Source organism: Antechinus flavipes, chromosome 4, assembly GCF_016432865.1.
Source record: "Antechinus flavipes isolate AdamAnt ecotype Samford, QLD, Australia chromosome 4, AdamAnt_v2, whole genome shotgun sequence".
Lineage (NCBI taxonomy): Eukaryota > Metazoa > Chordata > Mammalia > Dasyuromorphia > Dasyuridae > Antechinus > Antechinus flavipes.
This window is the reverse complement of record NC_067401.1, coordinates 148,856,073-148,878,822: the sequence shown is the minus strand read 5'-3', so window position 1 is coordinate 148,878,822 and position 22,750 is coordinate 148,856,073. Positions and strand designations below refer to the sequence as shown.

The following is a 22,750-nucleotide window of genomic DNA, read 5'->3' as shown; positions in this document are numbered from 1 at the left end:
GCATATGTACTGTGATGTGGCTGCTCGGAAACGACAAAAAAATAATATGCAACTACGATGCTAATCAGTTGACAGATGAAAACAGTCTCTTGAAGGCTGGCTAAGGGCAAATCCCAGTGCCACAGACTCCTGGCCTTTACCACCCATTTCCCCTAACTCCAATCACGTAAAGCACCCTAGCCGCCCCCTCCCTTTCAGTAACCCCGAGGAAAATTCCCCACCCCACCCCCAATTGCCCCAAATCCTTTAGGTTAGACGAATGGGTCTATGCTTGGCCAGTGGGGTCCTTACGCGCCTCCTCCAGGACGAATGCTCTCAACAGCCTACGGTCACCCCTCCACCCCTTCCACCCCCTCCTCCGGACTTACACCGCCCAGGCTGCGGCGAGTCTCCTCCCTTTCTTTTTTCCCTCCCACTTAGGGCGGAGAAGGGAGGGGAGAGGAGGGAAGAATAAAGCAAGAGGTGGGGACCGGTGGTTTGGGGGTGGGGGGGAATTCAGGAGACTAGAGACCTGCTGCAGGAAACGGTTTCTCTGCTTTGCAAGAGAGCGAGAAGGAGACACTAGTTCCGGAGACACTCTGCATGGGGGCCCTGTATGAACCGGTGAGCTGAATGGGGCGGTAGGGACCTTTCTCTGGTCGACGCTCCCACCCCATCCCCAAAGGGTTAACACCTTCTGCTGCTTCCCACTCTACACCCCGCCCCATGACTAGGGATCCCCGCACTTTTCCCAAGATAACCCCAGTCTCTCACCTTCACCCTGCCTCAGCTCCCTGGGAATAATTCTTTTTAAAAAGCTGCGCTAACCTCGGGGTGGAAGATAAAGGTTAGGAGGGATGGAGGCCGGGCATGGGATCCTCTACTTTTCTGATGACACTGAGGCTTGGCAGCAAACTCAACCCCTCGCCCGTCTTGCCTAATCCACCTTGCCCTTCTTGGCTGTTTCATTTTGTATTGTTGGTTGCTGTTTTTAATTCTAAAAGGCACCACTAGGCCAGAGGGCAATGCTAACTTGGGGGCTAGGACACACAATTTTCTGGCTCTTGAATAAGGCTAGGTTATGTCTTTTCTTAAACAGGGTTTACTTTGGGAGACACACCTGTGGGAGTTGGAATGGGGTAGGGTGAGAAATTTTCTCCTGGGAAACTAGTGGACTCAAAAGTGCTTGCATCCCAGAGTGACTCCCAAAACATGTTACTTTGTCTCTCTGCAAATCCAGCCTTTAAATCTCAGGGTCTATGTGGAGCTTCAAAACCCCAGAGCTAGTTAAGGTGAATTGAGAAGAATCACAAAGTAGAGATTAGAGCTCACCTATCTTTTTCCTCAATCATTCTCTCCTGCAAATCTGCTTCCCCTATCTTGAAGAGATAGAGAAATCCTCCATGCAGGGTTCACTCTAGCCCAAATGTCTGTCTGATCAGTTAATCAAAAAAGCTTTTATTAGTTGCCTCCTATTTGCCAGGTACTTTTGCCTAATTTGCCTTTTCTCCATTCACAGTTCTCCCCTTATTCACCCCATATTAGGAGCATTTGGGGTCACATTTTTGAGCTGAGAAGGGGAGAAGAGAGGTCAGTGACTTATTTGGGTTCTCTTGGCAACAATAGAAACCAGAAATCTCAAGCGTTCTTTCTCTCTCTCTCTCTCTCAGGGGTCCAAAAATGGGAGAGCCTATGCCAGGTGTGCCTAATGATTTGTTGTTAGCCCCTGGGGCCTGGAAAGTACCAGCTCTAAACTGGTACTCTAATCTCTAAACTAAGGCTCTTTGGGATAGGCAAGAACTAACTTGAATACTAAACCCTCTCTCCTGGTTCAAACTAAAACCTTCAGAAACTATTTGTTGCCTAATCTGGATTTGGGAGGGCAAATAGTTGAGGTGCCTCTTGTCCTTTAGTAGCCTCCAGGGGGTGGAAGCCACTCAGGTTTGTTTTCTAGAAAGGAGAATACAACTTGGTCAATGGGTAAGAAGAGAAGGGGGATTCCCCACATTTTTGGACGAAAGATTCAATATTCCCTTTTGAATCTGACTTTTACTTTGGTATCTTTACATGAGGGACGTGGCTCTCATTGTATCCTTATGTTGTCTGTAGGTTTATAGTGTTGTGTACTTGAAATCCATAGAAAGGGCAAAGAACAGGGTGTACAGTCTAGCATTGCACCGCATTTAGATAAGGAAGTGTCAAGGAGAGAAAGTCAGGAGGAGAGAATACCTTATTGGGGAAAATACTTTAGGAGAGTAAGGATTATGTTTTCCTTAAGCTGTCCTGTGTGGATCCAAGCAAAGCAGGTAAAGAATCTGAAACTCTCATCCAGAGAGCTAAGACTGGAAGCTTCTCCCTTGGCTTCAACTGAGTTAGCTCTATATGTAGAGTAGTAATTGGCTTTAGAACCCTCAGGATAAGGATGGGAGGGTCAGATTACTATTATTTTTTTCTGGAAACATGGACCTGGAAGGCTCTGTTTACTATACCTGTTCTTCCTTTGTGAAGGAGAAGTCAGCTTTTCTGGAAGATATTAGATAATGCAAACAGGGGAACTGAGTCACCCATTTCTTCCTATTAAGTAATTGCAATGCTGTAGACATTTGGCCCTGCTTAGGTAGGTATGCCATCAGCTTGTCTCTTGGAGTAGTCCCAGGCAACCAGATGGACCTGTTTTCTCAGGCATTGCCTCCACCAATGGGTAGAGTGACATAAGTCAGTGAAGATCGAGTTCAAGTTCTCAGCCTGAGTAACAAGGCAATACTGTGGGTGAGCCATCACACCAACTTGAAATAGCTGAAATATAAGAACTGATTTGTGAGAGGGATGCTGGCTTTGAAAAAGTCCTGGTGAGCAAAATAATCCTTATGCCTGTGTAGGATGCTTAAAGGGAGTTTGGAGATGAAGTTTCAGAAAAAACTTAGATGCAGAAGCCATTAGGTTTTTCACTGGAAGAGACCTGAAAGGTCATATGGTCTAACCTCACTTTATTGATGAAGAAACAGAGGCAGAGGAGGAAGTAATTTTTTCCAGTCACCCAGCTTGTAAGAGACAGAACTGGAATTCAAAATCAGATCTTTTGACTACAAATCCAGAAGGAAAAAAAAAAAAAGCAAGGAAAGAGGAGAAACATGTTAGGAGAATAGGAAAAGGGGATAAAGAGAGGGGAGAAGTGGTTTGAGGACAATGAAGATTGACAAAGGCCAGGATGGAAGGTATGTTGGAAGTTTCTAGGAACTTAAAGCTGAGATTTATCCAATCCTGAATGGGATCTAGAATCAGCTTGGGAGACTCTTAAGGACCAGGGGGTTGGAGTGGCAGCCAAAGGTGGGGAAAAGTGAACTGGATCCTCCATCCCTCTTGACCCTAAATCCACAAGAGACGAAGAATGGCCAGAATGAACGTTCTACCTCCTAAGAGCTGGAGGCTCTGGGCTGAGTGTTTTCCTTCCCTTTCAGCCTTTTAACCCACACACCCAGGAGCCAGCAATCATAAGAACAAGATCCAGTGTATCCTCTTCTACTTCTTCCTCTACACTTCCTGTGTTGCCCCCACCCAGCTCTGAATATCATTTGGATTCCAAGTCCCTACACGCCCTTTCCACCTCCCACCCCCTACCTTCCAGTCTTTGCTTCAAAATACCTTCTGGAGTAGTGATAGAATTCATTATATTATATCCCTCTATTCCACTTTCTGGAGTGGTGATAGAATTCATTATTATTTTATATTCTACTTCACCTTCTGGAGTAGTGATAGAACTTCATTCTATATGAATAAATTTTTTAAAATCCACCAAACACAATGAAGATAGACTATAAGTTGATAAGCCCAAGAAGTAATCCTAGACATAGTAATTCCATAACAAATACTTTTAGTAGATGCCACAATGATTAAAATGACTGGAAGAAATGAAACAAGATTTTTTTCAAAGTAAAATTTGAACTCTGGAGGAAAAAAATTCCAATAATTTGTAATAAAAGGTGGAAAATCTTATCCATATAGTGGATTTCTTGAAAAGATTCCTTGACTAATTGATCATTTTAAAAAAAATTAATCAATTGAAACTTAGTCATTGAAAAAATAAAAGGTACAATCAGAATTCAAAGAAAATACTTTTTTTTTATTTTATGGGTTCTTTAATAAATATTTTGGAATCATGTATAATTAGCATATTCATTATAAGAATGAAAATGTGGCTACCAACACCCTCCCCCCCAACAATTAATTGACATTTATACAGGACTTTAAGGTTTGTATTTTACAAAAATCTTCATTTGATATTCATAAGTTAATTATTATAGGTATTATCATTGACATTTTACAGAAGAAACTGAGGCTCAGATTTCATCCAGTGATTTACTTAATAAACATTTTGTACAGACTTCTACCATATACCTTTTGGATACACACACACACACGCACACACACACATAGGAAATGGGCCACACTGAGTATTTTATCCCTAGGTATAGTAGGAAATGACAAATTTTTTCAAAAAAAGTTCAGTATAGAATTCTAGTTCTTGATCGTCAATCAAACAGTGACAATTAGACCAGTCACTCACAAGAGCAATAATAGCACTTCCACTTCAAGAAACAGATCTAGAATGATTTTACATATATATGTGTGTGTGTGTGTGTGTGTATCTGTATATATATACATACATAATATGTGTGTGTATATACACATTTATGTTTAATGGTAGCCATTTTAGCATGTAAGTGAGAGAAAACAGAAAAAATCATTTTTAAATGTACTTGTAGATCATTTTTAAAAAATGTACTTGTTATAATGGAAAAATTTGTTTTATCCATAAAATAAAATAAGTATTTTTTTGAAAAAGGAACAAAACACCTAATCCCAGAATATCTCATAAAGCAAGAAGAAAAAACCCAGAGACCAAGGGGAAGAAAAATGGAAATGACTTCTTTGGTAGAACCAATAAAACAATTCTATTATCTTCCCTTCTGAGGAAAACACATTTTAATAATATATGATATTTAACAATTTCAAAAGATAGAAAAAGAAAAGAAAATGTAAGCATCTGCTATCAAAAACAATTGACTCAGAAAACAGATCCTTTAAAAAGCATTGACTTCCCTGAAAAATCATGACCAAACAAAAAATCTGGTTGCTGTATTTCAAGAAAATTTTCCCAGGGGCAGCTAGATGACACAGCTAGATGACAGTGGATAGTCAGAAGGGCCTGAGTTCAAATGCAGCCTCAGACACTTAACACTTACTAGCTATGTGACCTGGGCAAGTCATTTAACCCCAATTACCTCACAAAAACAAAACAAAAAAAAATTATTTCAGTCTATTAGAACCAAAAGGCAGAGTGAAAGTAAAATTGATATATTGAATAACAACTTGAAAGAAGTCATAAACTGAAAATACCATAGCCATAATGTCATAGCCATAATGTAAAGCCTCCAGGTCAAAGACAGCCAGAAAGAGTTCAAGTACCAAGGAACAGTTACAAGGACAGAAGACTATGCAACCAGGAAAATCTTGGAATTTGATATCTAAAAAGGCAAAAGCTAAAGACTTAAAAAATAACAATTACATTTTACAAATTTACAAAATTTACAATTTTGTAAAATAACAATTTACAAACTGAATAAAGTCCTACGAAGGTGGGAAGAAAAAAATAACTTTTAATAGAAGACTTTCAAGCTGCCTTAATGAAAATACAGAAAGTTTTAAATGCAAACATAAGAGTCAAGATAAACTTAGAAAGATAAATGCATTTCACAAATTTGGAAAGAGTTAAAATAATGATGAAGTAATCATATTCTAACTGGAAAAGAAAGGAATGACTCTTCAGAATTCTAGTGTCTTTACAAGTCACAGAGGGAGTTAAGTAACTTACAAATACAAGGACCCAGAATAATTTTTTTCTGTTCTGTTTTGTTGACATTTAAGAGAAAAGAAAAAGAAGCAAAGAGAAATATATTAGGAAACCAGTGAGGAAGAAAGAGAAGGAACTACTTTTCTTAACTGGAGTGTTTGAGAAAAAAAGTATTCAAACATGAAGGAAGAGGAACATGAGAGTAAGAATCTTCTTATACCTCAACTATATCTTATATTGTTTGAACACATATATACACACAGAATTTGGATTAGAAATATATTAAACTCAAGAAAAGAGAGAAAGGAAGAATAGTGAAAGGGATTTAAAAGGGAAGGGTAAAACTGAGAAGGGAACAGTCAAAACCAAAACAAACCAACTCCTCTAATATCTTTCTGTGATCTTTTATATATGTCACATATCTATTTGGAGCTTATTGTAATATATTAAGTGAGATGTTGCTTTAAATAAACCTAATTTCTACCAGACTGCTTTCCAGTTTTCAAGTAGTTTTTATTAGTGAGTCTTTACCCCAGTAGTTAGAATCCTTAGATTTGCTAAACATGATACAATTATGTTCCGTGGCTTTTGAGTTTTATGTACCTGGCTTGTTCTATTGATCAACTTTTTTATTTTTTAACCGTTATCAAATAGAGTTGATAATTACTATTTGTGGTGTAGTTTGAGATGTCCCCTTCCTTTTTATTTTTTCCATTAATTTCCTTGAGATTTTTGACTTTTTATTAATTTTGTTAGAATTAAAAGAAAAGTAGTTAATTAGAGGCAATCTTCACAGCAAAGTCTGATATACATCTCTATAATAATTGATTGGACTAAGAGCTATTTCAATATGTCAAAGGACATGAATAAAGTTTTTAAAAGAATGGCAAGATAACAACATACATATGCTCCAAAATTGCTAATAATAGAAATATTAATAAAAAACTCAGAAGTTCTACTTCAAACCTATTATATTGGGAAATATAACAAAAAGGAATAATGATAATAGTTGAGGAGCTATGAAAAGATAAATTGATGTATAGTTGATGGAGCTGTGAATTGTTCCCTCCATTTTGGAAAGCAATTTGCAACTATATGCATACCCTTTGACCCAAAGATACCATTACAAACAATTCTTACTTTATGTAAATTTACAGTACGCAAATTTAACTTTATGTAGATAATTCTGAAAGAAATTCTTATTCCAAAAAAAAAAAAAAAAAACCAAACCCAAACCCCTAATCAGTACCATGCCCCAGCCTCCAAGTGACATTAATATATACGCAAGTGCTGAAGTTACCACTTTGCTATCACCAGATCAGGAGCTTAGCTAGAGAGACTTCCATCACTCAAAAAGACCTTTTTCTAAGGGCTTAGCCCCCACCTATCTGTCTTTCCCCAGCCCTGCCCAGTCTGTCACCCATGTTCTGTCTATGTGCCTGTTCTACCTCCCCATATTTGTCCCCTACTTGTTCTTTGACTCCTGTGTTGTTTTATCTTCTCAGTTTTCAAACCCCCACATGCCATCCTTGCTTTCCTCCCTCCTTCCCTTCCCTATGTGCTCCCCATAATTGTTTAAGTAGAGGTCTGTGGAATGATCCATTTACATAAAGCAAGAGCTGTTTGTACTGTTCCTTTGTTTTTTTTTAAAGGATGAAAGAAAAGAACCATATACGGGAAAATGTTTGTAGCAGCATATTTAGTTATAGTAAAAACTGGAAACAAAATGGATATCTATTAACTGGTGAATGGTTGAACAAAAGTTAGTATAGCAATATGATGAAATATTATTGTGATATAAGAAAAAGAGGGCAAATTCAGAGAATCCTAGGAAGATTTGTATAAATTGATGCAGTGAGGTGAGCAAACCAGTAAAAACAACTTATAAATTGTAAAAAGAAAACCCCTGGAACAGACTTGAAAAGCTATGATATTGATGCAATGACCAGACACCCATTCAGAGGACTGATGATGAAATTTGTCTTCTGACTTTTTACAATTGAGATGATTGACTAGAGGTACAGAAAGAGATTTACTTTTTAAAACATGGACAGTGTATGGATCTGTTTTGCTTTACTCATTTGTTATAAGAGGGATTTTTTTGGAATGGGGCATAAGGAAAAGTGAGACTGAAACCAAAACTTTGTGTGCATGTATATGTGTGTATGTGTGTTTATGTATATACACATAGTAGTTCAGAAGGGGTTATATTAAGCAGAAAAGTGTTGGAACTACTACAATAAATTTATTATATACCTTAAAAATTACCAAAAAGCATAATATTGCTATTATTTGTATGGTGCTTTAAAGTTTGTGAGGCATTTTATAAATATTTCATTTTATCTTCACAACAACTCTTGAAGGAAGGACTATTATTATCATCCCTTTTTACAGATGAAGAAACTGAGGCAGTCTGAAGTTAAGCAACTTATTCATAGTCTCACTAGTAAGTCTCTTAGGTTGGATTTGAACTCAAGTCTCACTGACTTAACTCCAGCATTTCATCACCTGTACTATCTAATTACTTCATTATGCCATATTGTTCCATCATTTTCCAGTTGTGTGCAAGTCTTCATGATCCTATTTGGGGTTTTCTTGATAAAAATACTGGGAATTTGCCATTTCCTTCTCCAGTTCATTTTTACAGATGGGAAAATTGAAGCAAATAGTTTAAAGTGACTTACCAGGATAACACAGCCAGTATCTGAGGCCACATTTGAACTTTCAGACTCCTGGCCTAGTATTGTAATTTATCCCTATCTGATACCACCTATCTGATCTTTATTTTTCTACTCTTATTTATATATAAAAAAGTTTATATTTGCTAATGTTTGTCATGTTTATATATTAAATAATAATTATAATAAAAAGAAGGAAAGAAAAGGGGGCAGAGAAGGTAGATCAAAGCAGTTAAAATATTAAAGAAAGGTAGGGCTGAGTTTATAGATAGGCTAGAATAAACCTGATTAACAATCAGGGCAGGAACAGAGCAGGATCAGCTAATGGCCCTTGACCTTTCAAATTTGCTGAGGAAACAAATCCTAAAGTAAGTGAAAGGAGGGTGAATGCCAAAGAGTAGTCTGCTCCAGTCACTGGTCCTTGGGATGGGGATAGCTATGGGGGATGAGGGGGAGGGGAATGGAAGGGCTTCTGAACTAGAAGCCAGGAGAATTTGATAATGAAACGATCAGGCAGACACATGTACACACTCACTCACTTTATACCACTGGTGAGCCAGTGAGACTTTAACCACCTCCAGCTAGAAGGTGGGGCATGGATCCATGCCGAGTCCCTCAAGCTTTTGAAGGAATTTGAATAAACTCCTTGAAGAAAGCATCCTCACATAGGACACTCAGTCCTGAGGATTAAATATCATCTTTAAGGGGTATTAATGACTGAAGCAGGTGGCAGGGAAAGTAGCTTGACAGGGAAGTATTTGAGTGTTTCTGATGACACTCCTAAATGTTGAGATGAAGGCAGCAGTGGGCACCCTAATAATAACCTTCCTCCTTTTGTTGTTAAGCTATGTCTCTCTCTCTGTTAGAGAGTTTTTTCTGACTGTCCCCCAAATCTGGAATGTTCTCTCTCTTCTCCACCTCCTCATTTCTTGGCTTCCTTAATGTCCCAGATAAAATGCCACTTTCTACAGGAAATCTGTAGGAAAGATAGCTAGATGGCAAAATGGATAGTTCTGTGAGCCTAGAATCAGGAAAATATCAGTTCAAATTTTACTACTTGTGTGAATCTGGGCAAATCAGTTTCCTCATCTGTCAAATCACCTGGAGAAGGAAATGGCAAACAACTCTAAGTATCTTTGTCAAGAAAACTCCTAATGGGGACATGAAAAGTCAGAACTGAAATGACCAAATGCTACTGCTGCCACCACCAGAAATCATTCCCCCTAATCCTAATGTCTTCTCTCTTGACTATTTGTGTTTTACTATATTAATGTAAACATAGTTGTTTGCTTACTGTCTCTTATTAGATTGTGATCTCTTTGAAAGCAGGTTCTGTCTTTTGCCTTTATCAGCATCTACAATGCTTATCGTAGTGCCTGACACATTGCAGGGACTTAATGCTTACTCTCTGAAACAGTGTTGATTAAAAAGTAACAGATTTGAAGATCTCAGGATATTTAAAGAGCTTTAGAGTAAGTGGTATCTATTCCCTCATATCTCACTTGTATAGTGAGATAGATGCTGAATTGAGACTCTGTGGGACTCAGAAGTTCTGAGTTCAAATTCCAACTCTGTCACTTAGTACCACTCAATGAGGAACCCTACTACTAACTTCTTGGATTCCTTCTTTGTAAAAATGAGGGTATTGAACTAAATGATTTCCGAGATCCCTTCTGGGCTCCTCCTACTATGTTTGCGCTCCACTCAGGCATACATCTGGTATCTTTAACACAGTGCCTTATATATAGTAGGCACTTAATAAGTGTCTTGAATTACATGTTTGTCACAGATCATCATAAATATAATTTTTGTACATATCATCTATAATCTCATCTAGCAATGCATCTGGGACATGTTTGTTGAATAAATTAATGAATGGCATGTAAATCCACAGTGCATTTTTGGGCAATGGGATATAAAGTGACAAAAGAATAACAATAACAACTGGCATTCATTTAACACTAAGGGTTACACATATATTTAACCTATTTCAGATTGCTTTTTCTTGGGCAAGGGAGAGTAAGTGGGAGAGGGAGAAAAGTTTAGAACACAAGAGTTTTACAAAAATGAATGTTGAAAAGATAGTTTTCAACTATCAATGTATTTGGACAAATAAGATTTTAAAAAAGGTTATACAAAACTTTATAAATATTCTCTCCTTTGATTCTTACAACATCCTGTTTAAGGTCCTCTTTTAGCAATTAATAAATTATGTTTTAAGAGTGATGTGGAATCCTGAAAGAAAGAGGTGACTTGGAGAGTATTTCAGTTTTAAACCTTATTAGAATTCAAGCAGAACTAGAAAAGAGTTTGGGGTTCTTCTGGTAGAATAAAGAAGGAAACTGAGGCTTTGAAAATAGATGATTTATGGAAGGGGGGAGAAGAGGTTTGATGAAGTTATCACACAGCTAGTGAGTGGCAAAACCAGGAGTTTTAAAAGGTTGGTAAGTACCCATTATAGGAGTAATTTTAAAATTGGCTTTCCCTGGCATTCTCAAGACAAATAAGGGTGAATTTTACAGCTATAATTGATTTGCTTCAGCAAATACCTGGAAGTAAAAGCATAATCTGCTTTAGCATAATGAAAACCTGGATGTTACCTTTGCTTCCTTGCACACTTGTGGGCTTAGGGTCAGGTGTGTGGTAGAGTGAATGCCCCTTCCCTATTAACCCCAGGGTAGTCTGAAGTCAAAAGACCTACATTCAAATCTCCCCTCTGTTTCTTACAACCCATGCACCCATTAGCAAATGCTTTCTGCTCAGGTGACTTCTCTATTAAATGATGGTATTGGTCATGATTTCCTTTCAGCTCTAAACTTTTGGGGGGAGACATGGGTAAAGAATGTAACAACCTTAAAGGGCCCCATTTATCTCCTAGACATTCCTGTTCCCTCTCATTCTCTACAATCCTTCCCTTATCTCCTCCTGTTTACCTGACTCCAGGAAATAAGTCAAAGAAGAATTGGAATCACTGCCTTCTCAGAGGGTGGTAAGCCCTTAGGGGAATGTGGGTGGCCCTATATTCTAGGGCTAGAAGGAAGGACAGGTTTCTGTTGAGGTGGGGGGGGGGGCATGATTATACTCTTCCTCTGAATGTGGCCAATGGCCAATAGGAAGGGCAAGCTGCCCAGGTCTCCACTGGTCTGGCTCCTGACCTCTTTTTTTTCCTCCCAGATCCTAGGTGAGTCCTGCAGGAGAGAATGCATCAGGCCCAAGAGCAGACAGAGAGCAGCTGGTCTTGGGTGGTGCTGCTGGCCACCGTGGTAACGCAAGGCCTGACACTGGGCTTCCCGACTTGTATTGGTATCTTCTTCACTGACCTCCAACGTGATTTCCAAGCCAGCAATAGCGAGACATCCTGGTTTCCCTCCATCCAGATTTCATTACTTCATGCTGGAGGTGAGTTCCCTTGCAAGGGGGCAAATTGGAAACATAGAGACACTGCCCATGAGCCTAAAGCAGTGGGGTCAGGAGCTTCATGCTCTTTTGAGTCCACACTCCTAGAACCAAAGAGTTAGAGCTAAAAAATGACTCTTAGAAATAAGCTAAATTAACCCAATCTTTATATTTAAGTAGGACCTGAAGTCTAATTACTTGCCTTAGATCACACAGCTGGTTGGTGGGATGAACTACAGAATCATAGAATGTGAGAGTAAGAAGGGACCTTAAACCAACTAGATACATGAATTAGGAATACTTGTGAATACCTTTTTATATATATATATATCATCTCCTTTGTTTTTCACAGAAACTTTGTATGTCAATATTTTAATTGCCCTTTTATAAATAAGCAGGCTAAGTGACTTGTCCAAGATCATTTAGATTGTAAGAAACAGAGTTGGGCTTTGACCCAAAATCCAGTCCAGTCTTCTTCCTCCTAAGGATCTGATGCTAAACTTTCTGGCAAAAGTCTTTCTTCCTTTTTCTCATTTTAATACTTTATTATTACCCCACACACACACACACACTTACATGTAAAAACAATTTTTTAATATTCATTTTTAAAAATTGTGCATTCCAAATTCCATTGCTCTCTTCATTCTCTCTCTAATTGAGAAGGCAAGCAATTTGATATGTTGAAAATCATGTAAAACATTTTCCCAAATAAGTCATGTTATAAAAGAAAACAGACCAAAAAAAGAAAAGAAAAAATAGTCTTTTTAAAAAAAATATGCTTTGATCTGCATTCAGACTCCATCTATTCTTTCTCTGGATATGGATAGCATTTTCATTATAAGGCTTTTGAAACTGGATCATCGTATTGTTGAAAAGAGCTAAGTCATTCATAGATCATATAATAACATTGCTGTTACTATTACTGTGTACAATGTTCTTCTGGTTCTGCTCATTTCATTTTGCATCAGTTCATGTAAATCCTTCCAAGTTTTTCTAAGAGTGCCCTGCTCATCATTTCTTATATCACAGTATCATTTCATTACAATCATATAACACAACTTGTCTAGCCATTCCCCAGTGGATGAAAATCCCCTCAATTCCCAATTCTTTGCTACCAGTAAAAGAGCTGCTAGAAATATTTTTGTTCCTATAGGTCTTTTCCATTTTTGTTTTTGATCTCTTTGGAATACAGACCTAGTAGTAAGTGGTATTCCTAGGCTAAGATCCTTTTTCAACTTTTATCTCCTTTCCCTGCCCTCACCAGAAAAAAAAATTCCATAAAATATCTTCAACGCAAGACATTATAACACAGAGACATTTTTGAGGTGGAGCACTATGAGCATGGAACATGGCATATAATCATAGATTTGGCTAGTTGATTTTTTTTTCTGATCTGCTTTTTTCTCTTCTTTATTATAAAGAAGGGATGTTGGAAAATTAAGATATCAAAAACAGGAAATTTCAATAAAAATGTAGAGACAAAATTTAAAAAAAATTAACGTCCTATTTTTTTTTTTTAATATGATGCATCAAAGATCCAAATCCAGATTTTTACCAATGCAATGCTTGATCTGGGCTTTCGATTGACATTCTATTAGGCTCCCTTGTCCACCTTTAACAGATTCAGATGATGTTTTCTCTCTACTAGACTAGGTTGGATTTGGGTTAGGAGATAACAGAGGCATTGCTCAATGCTACTGAGTCTTGTATTCTAGAGGACTGGAAACTGGAACTAATTCTCTACTGAAATCAGGATGCCATAGATATCACCAGATTTTGTCATAGAGTACTTGCCAATATGCTGTAATTATTTTTTCAATAGCAATTTATTTTTCCAAACACATGTAAAGATACACTCATTTTTGTAAAATTTTGTGTTCTAAATTTTTCTCCCTCCTTCCCTCCTCCCAAGACAGCAAGCAATCTGATATAGGTTAAACATGTACAATCCTTTTAAATGTTTCACCGTATTTATCATGTTGTATAAGAAAAATCAGACCAAAAGGAGAAAAAAAATGAGAAAGAAAAGCAACTAACAAAAAAAAGGCAAAAATAGTATGCTTCAATCCACATTCAGTTTCCATAATTCTTTCTCTGGATACAGATGACATTTTCCATCCTAAATCTATTGGAATTGCCTTGAATCACCACATTGCTGAGAAGAGCAAAGTCCATCACAATTGGTCATCACATAACATGTGACCAATTATTCTCTTGGTTCTGCTCACTTCATTTGCTAAATAATTATTCTGAAGACTCTCCAGTTGCTTACAACATCACTGAATTTGGAAATCACAAAACCTAAATTCAATTTTCAACCTGCCATGTACTACTTTGAGTAATGTATTAATGTCTCTAGGTCTCAGTTTTCTCCTCTGAAAACTGAGGAAGTTAGATTAGATGGTCTCTAAGGTCCCTTCAAGTGCTATTTCTTTAAACTGGACATTTGAGCTTATGATCCTCTTGCCCTTCGAAGTGTTCCCAGAACTGTTTGTAGTCTGGGATGATGCAGTTTATTCCAGGAGGAGGTAGGAGCCTCCCAGGAAGCAATTACTATGACTGTTTTGCATAAAATGAGAATTCTCATCAGTGAGGGAAAAACTAGCATATGAACTTATGAAATAGATGGATCCAAGAAATACAGTTCTCCTTGGTACTTTTTGGAGAGCTAGAGGGATAGAGATGGAAGAAAGGAAGGAAATAAGCATTTAAGTGTGGGCTATATGCCAGGTATTTAAGTGCTTTTCTAAATGTTATTTCATTTGATCTTCATAACAACCTTGGGAGTTAGGTGTTATTATTATGTCCATTTTACAGTTGAAGAAATTAAGGCATAGAAGTTAAATAATTTGCCCAGGTTCCCACAGCTAAGAAGTATCTAGGCTAAGTTTAAACTTGGGTCTTTCTCCTAACACCAGGATAGCTCTCTATCTATTACTACTAACTGCCTCTCAACTTAGATGTTTGTTATTGTTCGGTTGTATCTAATTCTTCATGATCCCATTTGGAGTTTTCTTGGCAAAATGGTTTGCCATTTCCTTCTCTAGCTCTTAAAAAAACAGATGAGGAACTGAGGCAAACAATGTTAAAAACAGGTCATACAGCTAGTAAGTAAGTAATTGAGAGCAGATTTGAACTAGGGAAAATGTCTTTCTAACTCAGGCTGGGCACTCAGTCCACTGCACCAGCTAGTTGCCGCAACTCAATTCCAATTCTTATTAGCTTTGTGACTTCCTTCCTGACTTCAGGCAATTCTAGGAAGTTTCCAGGGAAGAACAGGGCAAGAAGCCAGTCTCTTCAGAATGCCTTACTGCCAGCTCTTTTTTTTGTTTTCATTTTTAAAAAATATTTTCAGTTTCAAATTTTCTCCATCTCACTATCTCTTCTCCTACTCTTTGAGAAGGTAAGAAATATAATACTTATTTTATATGTGTGTGTGTGTGTGTATGTCACCCAAAATAGATTTCTACATTAGCTATATGAACAACTCTATTTTTGGTTCTTCCCAATGGAGGAATCGGGATTGGCATGGAATAAAAAAATATACCTAGAAAACAAACAAATATGAATCAGATTTGATCCAGGCAGTTTTATTCCCATGCAGACTGAGAATACCAAGCAGTAAAGAATCACAGAATGATAATAGTCTAATAGTCTTTCAAGAGGCCTTATTAAGATATTTGCAACATTGCTACTTATGAACTATTTCACATTTTACCTCCACTGTGTACAGACCCATTAGTACTAAGTGAACTCTTTAATTATTCCCTAAAACCGTTTTCTTTGTCTATGTGAGACATTCCCTCTTGGCTGGCTGTTCAACCTCTACTATTATTTATGCCCCAACTACTCTAGAAACTGGTATCTTAATGCCCCAGTGCCTGGGAAAGAACCAGCTGTTTTTGGAGATCTCACAAGTCCATGTGCCAAAGTAGAGAAGATACAAAAAAGGGGTAAACCCATCCCAGATAGATGTTTCTCTAAGAGGCTATAAGCTTACAGTTTTCCATCTTGTAGATAAAAGGCATCTCTGAGCTAAGAGTCATCCATACATCTGGCAGCCAGCAGGAATAGAAGCCCGTAGGGTTAGGGATTGTCCCTTTTTTAGGGGAATTCCAGCACAGGAGTTAATTAAGAGTCATCATAATTGACAACAGTCAGAGAAAACCTGTGCCTGATCCTCAATGAGAGGAGTGAGAAGTTCCTCCATCACGCATTTCCACTTTACATGTTGTACAAAGTGCTTTGCAAACTATAAAACACTACATAAATTTCAATTATAATTGGTTTAATCTACTTCACAGAATTCTTTTGAGAATCAAATAAAATATATATAAAGCACTTAATGATGGGAATAGGGACTGTATTTGTGATTTCATTAATATGAGAACTTCCAGATGAAGAAATTCCTTCAATTCAAGTTAGCATCTTCTCTACAAATTGTAGTCTTAGAGAGTTACCTAGACCTTAGAGAGGCTAAGTGACTTACCTATATGTCTCAGAGGCAAGACTTGAACACAGCTATTCCTGGACTGAAGGCTGACTCCCTGTTCACTATAATAGACTGCTTCTTATAACTTTATAGTATGATAAGTTTATTTAGGCTTTTACAAATGTAAACCATTTCTCCCTCTCATGTCCTGAAATCCGCCTCTGCTGGGACTGTTCTTTTCCTTAGTGGTCCCTAGAGGTTCCCTCAGTAGCTGTCTCCTGGCAAGAGTATTGGTTTCAGTTTTTGTCTTAATAATCTCCTCCTAGAAGGGGATGCCTCATTCCTGACCTCAGGCAATTCCAGGAGGTCTCTATGAAAGAGAAGGGCAAGCAGCCAAGATCTTCAGAATGCTTAACTGAGAAGGAAATCACAACTCTCTTTCCCCTTCTATCTGCATACATGAACCTCCTTTGGCTTGGCTCTAAAGAATGAGGATGATAACTGAGGCAGGTTCAGGTTTCTTCTCCCTCCCTTTTTTCCCCTCTCACTTGGACCAGAGCATGTTATACTGGTTCCCCCGGCTGTCTTCCAATAACCAGGGAATGTTTTTCCTTGCTTTCTCATGAGATTTGTTGTGGCGAGGTGGATTATCAGAGCTGGCAGAGAGATGGGAACAGATACTGCTTGTTCTTGGCCCATCCTCTAGCAGCCGGGGTAAAGACCTTAGTCCAGGGAGTCTCTTGGCAGGAGAAAAGATGACTTTCTGACCCCTTATACAAAGGAACGATGGCTAGGAGAGTACACTGAGGGTCAAGAAGCCCTGGATTCACAAGTCTTACTTCTGACATATACTGACTTCATACTAAGAGACTTTAATATACATGTTGATATTTCCTTAAATACTTAATAGATGCAACACTGGACTTGGCATTAGAAAAACCTAAGTTCACTTCTTCCCTTGGATACTTACTAGTTTTGGGCTTCCTGGACAAGTCACTTAATCTCTGTCTGCTTTAGTTCCTTCATCTGCAAATTGAGGATTATAATAACATCTCTTTTATAAGATTGTTGTGAAGATCAACTGAAATATCTGTTCAGCCTTTAGTACAATGTTGGATATCTATATAATAGATCCTTAAGTTAATCAGATGTAAATTACTTGGAGGTTAAATGTTGTTTTGTTTTTCTATTTTTCTTCCTAGCACACATGCTCAGAACATAATAGCTATTTAATAAGTATTTGTGGAATGTTGAATTAATTAGTGGGGAACAAACTGATTGACTTATTCCGCTGCCCCAGAAATACACATTCAGCTCTCTGAATACATACTACAATTGGTATGTATACAACAATCAGGTTTATTATATTCATCCACCTATTGAGCCTTCCATACATTCATAAAAATCAATTTATACACATTTTTTAATATTCCTCTTAATAAAAATTGATGTGTATGTAATACTTTTAAATTTTCATTGAAATTTTAATTTTTATATCTCCTACATACTATTCCTCCTCATGCCAGAAAGACATCTCTAATAATAAAGAATAAAAAAAGATTTTTAAAAATTGGTTCCACTAAACTAACTAATACATGAACCAAATCAGATGTTACAGGTAGTGTTCCATATCCATAATTCCCTAACTCTGTAAATCAAGGAAAGAAGGTCTGATAATTATAATTTTATAGCATCCCATTTTTATCTTATTATTTTTTTCCATTTACATTGTTGTAGCCATTGTATACATTGTTTTCCTAGTTCTTTTACTTTGCATCAATCTGACAGCACAATAATTCATTACATTGATGCTCCTCAACTTGTTTGACCATTTCCTTTGTTTCCAGATCTTTGCTACTGCAAAAAGTGCTACAGTAACTATTTTGGAACATATGAGATGTAGTTTTTTTTTTAATTACTGATCTCCTTGAGGGCAGATGTCTAGCACCAGCATCTCTGGGTCCAAGGGTATTGACATTTTAGTAATAGCATAATCCTAAATTGCTTTCTAGAATGATTGGACCAATTCATAGTACTCTGACCAGTATTAGACAGCTCTTTACTTTTATGGATTTTTCCATTCATTTTATCATTTAATTCTGTGAACAATGTAGTAGATAAGCATTATTTTCCCTGTTTAACACATGAGGAAATGAAGTGGCTCAGGGAATTCACCTGACTTCCCCAATGTCATACAGCTAATAAATTACAGATTCAAACCTCATATTTGTGATTACAACTTTGTGTCTCTGTGTTATGTACACATATACCTACAGCCTCCTTCTCTCCTCCTATAATCACATATGATTGATTACATACATATTCACCCATATTATCATGTCCATATACCCATACCCTCTTATACACATTCATACATAATCTCTCATATTCACATACACATTCACCTTTAATTTTATACATTCATAACCATACTTTCTCACATTACCAGGTCACTGAGAAAGGTAACATTTGAGAAAGCCCTGAGTCATAATGAGAACAGGAACTGGATAGCTGGAAGCTATATGAGGTGGGGTTGGAAGTGTTTTCCTGGTTAAATGTTCTATAGCAGATAGTCTGTGATAGATAGCTTATTTCCTGATATCTATGTCTTGGATTGTGGGATGTCCTCATTGGGTAGAGAAAAAAAATGGATAAAGGAATAAATTAGAAGATTTCCCCTTAAGCTTATATTAAAGCATTTAATGAATCCTTGTTCCAGAGTTCCATGTTTGAAGACTATTTACATATATACTTTTAATCATTAACTCCATGCAACCTAATAAGCTGTGAGGGACACAAGAACAGATAACCTTAGAGGACAGAACTAAGAATAATTGCAAAGCAACAGCTTTAGACTTTGTAAAAGGAAAAACTTCCTTAAAGAGCTGAATGATAACAACAAATAATAACAAAAACAATAATTTGCATTTATGTAGTGCTTTAAGATTTGCCAAAAACCTTAATTCATTTTATGCTCACCATAACCCTATGAAATAAATACTACTATTATTCATTTTACAATTGGGGAAACTAAGGCAGACAGAGTTTAATTGACTTGTCCAGGTCACAAAACTAGAAAACTATCTAAAACTGAATTTAAATTCAGATCTTCCTGACCCCATGTCCTACACTGTATTTACTGTAGCACTTAGGTGCTTTGTGGTAGGATAGGCTGTTGCAGCATGATTTCAGGAATGTTGCAGAAAGGATTTCTCTTCAGGGAAATCTAAAATGCTGAGATTCCTTTCAGCTTGGAGTTTGTATATTCCTGTGGGGTGGGTTAGGATGAAAGAGGTCCCTTTGATTCAAATATGTCCTTTCAAGAAGGTTACAGAAAGGATTTTGGTTCAGGAAAACATCAGACTAAGATTCCTTTCCATTCGGACCTTGTCTGATCCTACAGAAGGGGATTGGATGAAGGAGCTCCCTTTGGTCCCAATATATCCTCATAGGAGCTCCCCAAAACTCCAGGCTCTTCCTCTGGCTCCATCCCTAACCTGCCCCACTCTCTTTTTGGTTTCACCTCCCCCAGGGCCCATTTGCAGTATGCTGGTGGAGCACTTTGGTTGCCGCGTGACAGTGATGCTAGGGGGAGTCCTGGCCAGCTCAGGCATGGTGGCCAGCTCCTTCTCCCGCTCCCTTAGCCAGCTCTACATCACAGCCGGATTCATCACAGGTGACAGCCATCAGCTGCCCTTTCTCTTTCTCCCCCTAACCTCCTAAGCCCAGGGTTTGGTGGGATGGGGACTTGGAGGAGCAATGGCAGGAAATGGAAGGGAAGACGGTGGATCTGAGAATTGTGGTTGGGGAGAGAAACGGATGGGCAGGCTGTTTGAAGGCAGGGGTGCTGTGCTGCTCTGGCTTGCTCCAGAAGTGATCTCTGGCTTGTTCCCAGGGGCTGCCTCTGTTATGGGCATCAAGTCTTAACTGGACTAGCTAAGTGGGTGGGGAAAGGGGCAAAACAGCCACTTTAAGGAATTGTTGGGTGTGGGGAATGGACTTCAACTCTCATCAAAGCTTGAGGAGACATAAGTGGATGGATCACTGAGATGGCGTCTCTTCCTTCCCCTTCCTTCCCCTGCAGGCCTAGGGATGTCCTTCAGCTTTCAGGCAGGCATCACAGTGTTGGGATACTACTTCTTCTACCATCGGACACTGGCCAACGCATTGGCCTCAGCTGGGGTCTCCATTGGTATCACGCTCTGGCCTCTGCTTTCCCGTTACCTCTTGGAGTCCTTCGGATGGAGAGGCACCTTCTTGATCTTTGGCGGGGTCTTCCTTCATTGCTGCGTCTGTGGGGCCGTCATGAGGCCCGTGGCACTTAAGGCTGAGTCAGCCTACCCCCTACCCAACAAGGCCCCTGAACCGGGCTGTCTGTTGACTTGTGGCCAGGCTGTGCGGCGACATCTGGCTTTTGATGTCTTCCTCCAGAACCAGGGCTACCGCTTCTATACCCTGGGTGTAGTGTGGATGCTGATGGGCTTCACAGTGCCCCACATCTTCCTGGTGCCCTTTGCTTTGAGCCATGACGTGGAAGAACACAAGGCTGCTTTGCTTATCTCCATCATTGGCTTCAGCAACATATTCATTAGACCCATGATTGGGGTGGTAGCTGGCCGGTCAATGTTTGCAGGTCACCGTGTGTTCCTTTTTGCATTGGCAGTCTTGTTAAATGGGCTGAGCAACCTCATTTGCGTTATCTCAGCCAGCTTCACTGTGCTAGTTTTTTATTGCGTGGTGTACAGCTTCTCCATGAGCGGCATCGGGGCTCTCGTCTTCCAGGTGCTCATGGATATAGTGCCCATGAACAGATTCTCCAGTGCCTTGGGTCTCTTCACCATCCTTGAAAGTTTCACCATCCTTGTATCTCCTCCACTGGCTGGTGAGGATAGGGAGGTTACCAGTTGGGGAAGGAGGCTGGGGCTGGTATCTGGAAAAGGGAATTTATCCTGGGAGGGGGAAAAAAAGGGATATAGGGAAGTGTAGTATCATGGAAAGAACACTGGATTTGTTTCGGATATTTACCATCTCTGTAATCCCAGGCAAATCATTTAATCTCTCCTAGACCTGTATTCCTCATCTGTAAAAATGAGATAAGTAAACTAGATGGTATCTAAGGCCTCATTCAAATCTAAATATTATAAGCCTATGGCTAAGTGCCCAGTGAAGGGAAATTGCCATATATCACTCAGACTGACTTAAGTCGATGACATAGTGAGAAAAGCATGGAATTTGGAGTCCAAAGACTGGGCTGAGATCCAAGTAGCTAGCTGTATGACCTAGAACAAATTTTATTTCCTCAACTATAAACTGGTGATGGTATCACTTGCCTTGGATACTTCCCAGGATTGTGGTGAGAATCATACTTTGTAAATGGGAAAATGCTATGTCAGTTGTGTGGTTTTTCATCATGACCTAAGTATCTGTCAGGGAAGAGGAGCCTCAGAAATAGCTCCTAAGGTCCCTGTGTCCCTCACCTCTCTCAACTTGGCTTCCCTCTCTCATACAGGTCTACTTTTGGATACTACTGGCAACTTCAGCTATATTTTCTACATGTCCAGCTTCTTCCTCATCTCAGCTGCATTCTTCATAGGTATCAGCTTCTTCATCTTGAAGAAGAAGAAGAAAGAGAAGCAAATAATGGACATAGTCCATGAGGAGCCTATTGTAGAAAAGGAGCTTAACCTGAGAAACACAGAGGAGCCTGTGACTCAGTCACACTCAGCAGTCACATATGTGACGTATGTGACAAGCGTCTGAGCTAAGGAACTCTAGAGGGCAAAGACTATAAATTCTTTCTAATTTCAGGCCCTTCTGTGCTAGCCTTCATTTTATTGTGTCTCTCTGGTTTCACCCCACTCAAGGCCCAATGAAGCACTAGCTTCTTGAGCTCACTTACCTTGATCAGAAGGTTCCTCTCCCCTCGAAGAGGTCAGAAAGAGGAACTTATTGTATTTTTTCCCAATCTCCTGTCTCTTTCACCTCTTGGGAAACAAGAATTCTCAGAAGTAGGAGAGGCTACGGACAGCACTGGGAAGAGGGAACCAGATTTATTCTAGCAGAGACCAAGAAAAACAGTATGTTTGAATTACATGAATTACATGCAAAGACATTGTTTCCTGGAGCAGCTGGTTATAAAATTCGTTGAACTAATGGGGTGAATTAATGAAGCACAGAAAATAGGTGTGGGGTAAGTTTTATTCCCCTTACCCTGTCTTTTCTTTTTTTTTTTTTTTTTTTTTTGTTTTTTTTTTTTGTTTTTTTTTTTCTCCACTTGGCTGGAGCAGTCTGGGTGGAATTTTGTTTGTTGACTTGACTGGATTGAGTTTCCAAAAAGAAGCTTTCTCAGGGACCTTTAAGAATTGATTTTCTTTGCATGACCTGAACTTACTCTCTGTTCTACTGCACACAGGC

General features: G+C 38.7%; 2 protein-coding genes across 2 annotated transcripts in view; both read left to right on the top strand.

Moving 5' to 3' along the window:
- Positions 1-494: 494 nt before the first annotated feature.
- Positions 495-22,143, top strand: SLC16A5 (solute carrier family 16 member 5). The gene is made up of 5 exons (XM_051995128.1): positions 495-603; positions 11,683-11,907; positions 19,869-20,012; positions 20,421-21,218; positions 21,846-22,143. Exons 2-5 carry the CDS (start codon positions 11,709-11,711, stop codon positions 22,094-22,096), a joined length of 1,392 nt encoding a protein of 463 aa, XP_051851088.1. The 5' UTR covers positions 495-603; positions 11,683-11,708; the 3' UTR covers positions 22,097-22,143.
- Positions 22,095-22,750, top strand: part of ARMC7 (armadillo repeat containing 7) — a 37,109-nt gene continuing 36,453 nt past the window's right edge. Inside the window, exon 1 of the mRNA XM_051995130.1 lies at positions 22,095-22,526. The gene's annotated coding sequence lies outside the window, so the exon portion shown is untranslated. The remainder of the gene's footprint in view (positions 22,527-22,750) is intronic.

Excerpts from the sequence above, each read along its gene's own strand:
- SLC16A5 (XM_051995128.1), top strand. The coding sequence starts at position 11,709 with ATGCATCAGGCCCAAGAGCAGACAGAGAGCAGCTGGTCTTGGGTGGTG. Across the intron at positions 11,908-19,868 it reads TTCATTACTTCATGCTGGAG|GGCCCATTTGCAGTATGCTG; the intron begins GTGAGTTCCCTT and ends CACCTCCCCCAG. Across the intron at positions 20,013-20,420 it reads CACAGCCGGATTCATCACAG|GCCTAGGGATGTCCTTCAGC; the intron begins GTGACAGCCATC and ends CTTCCCCTGCAG.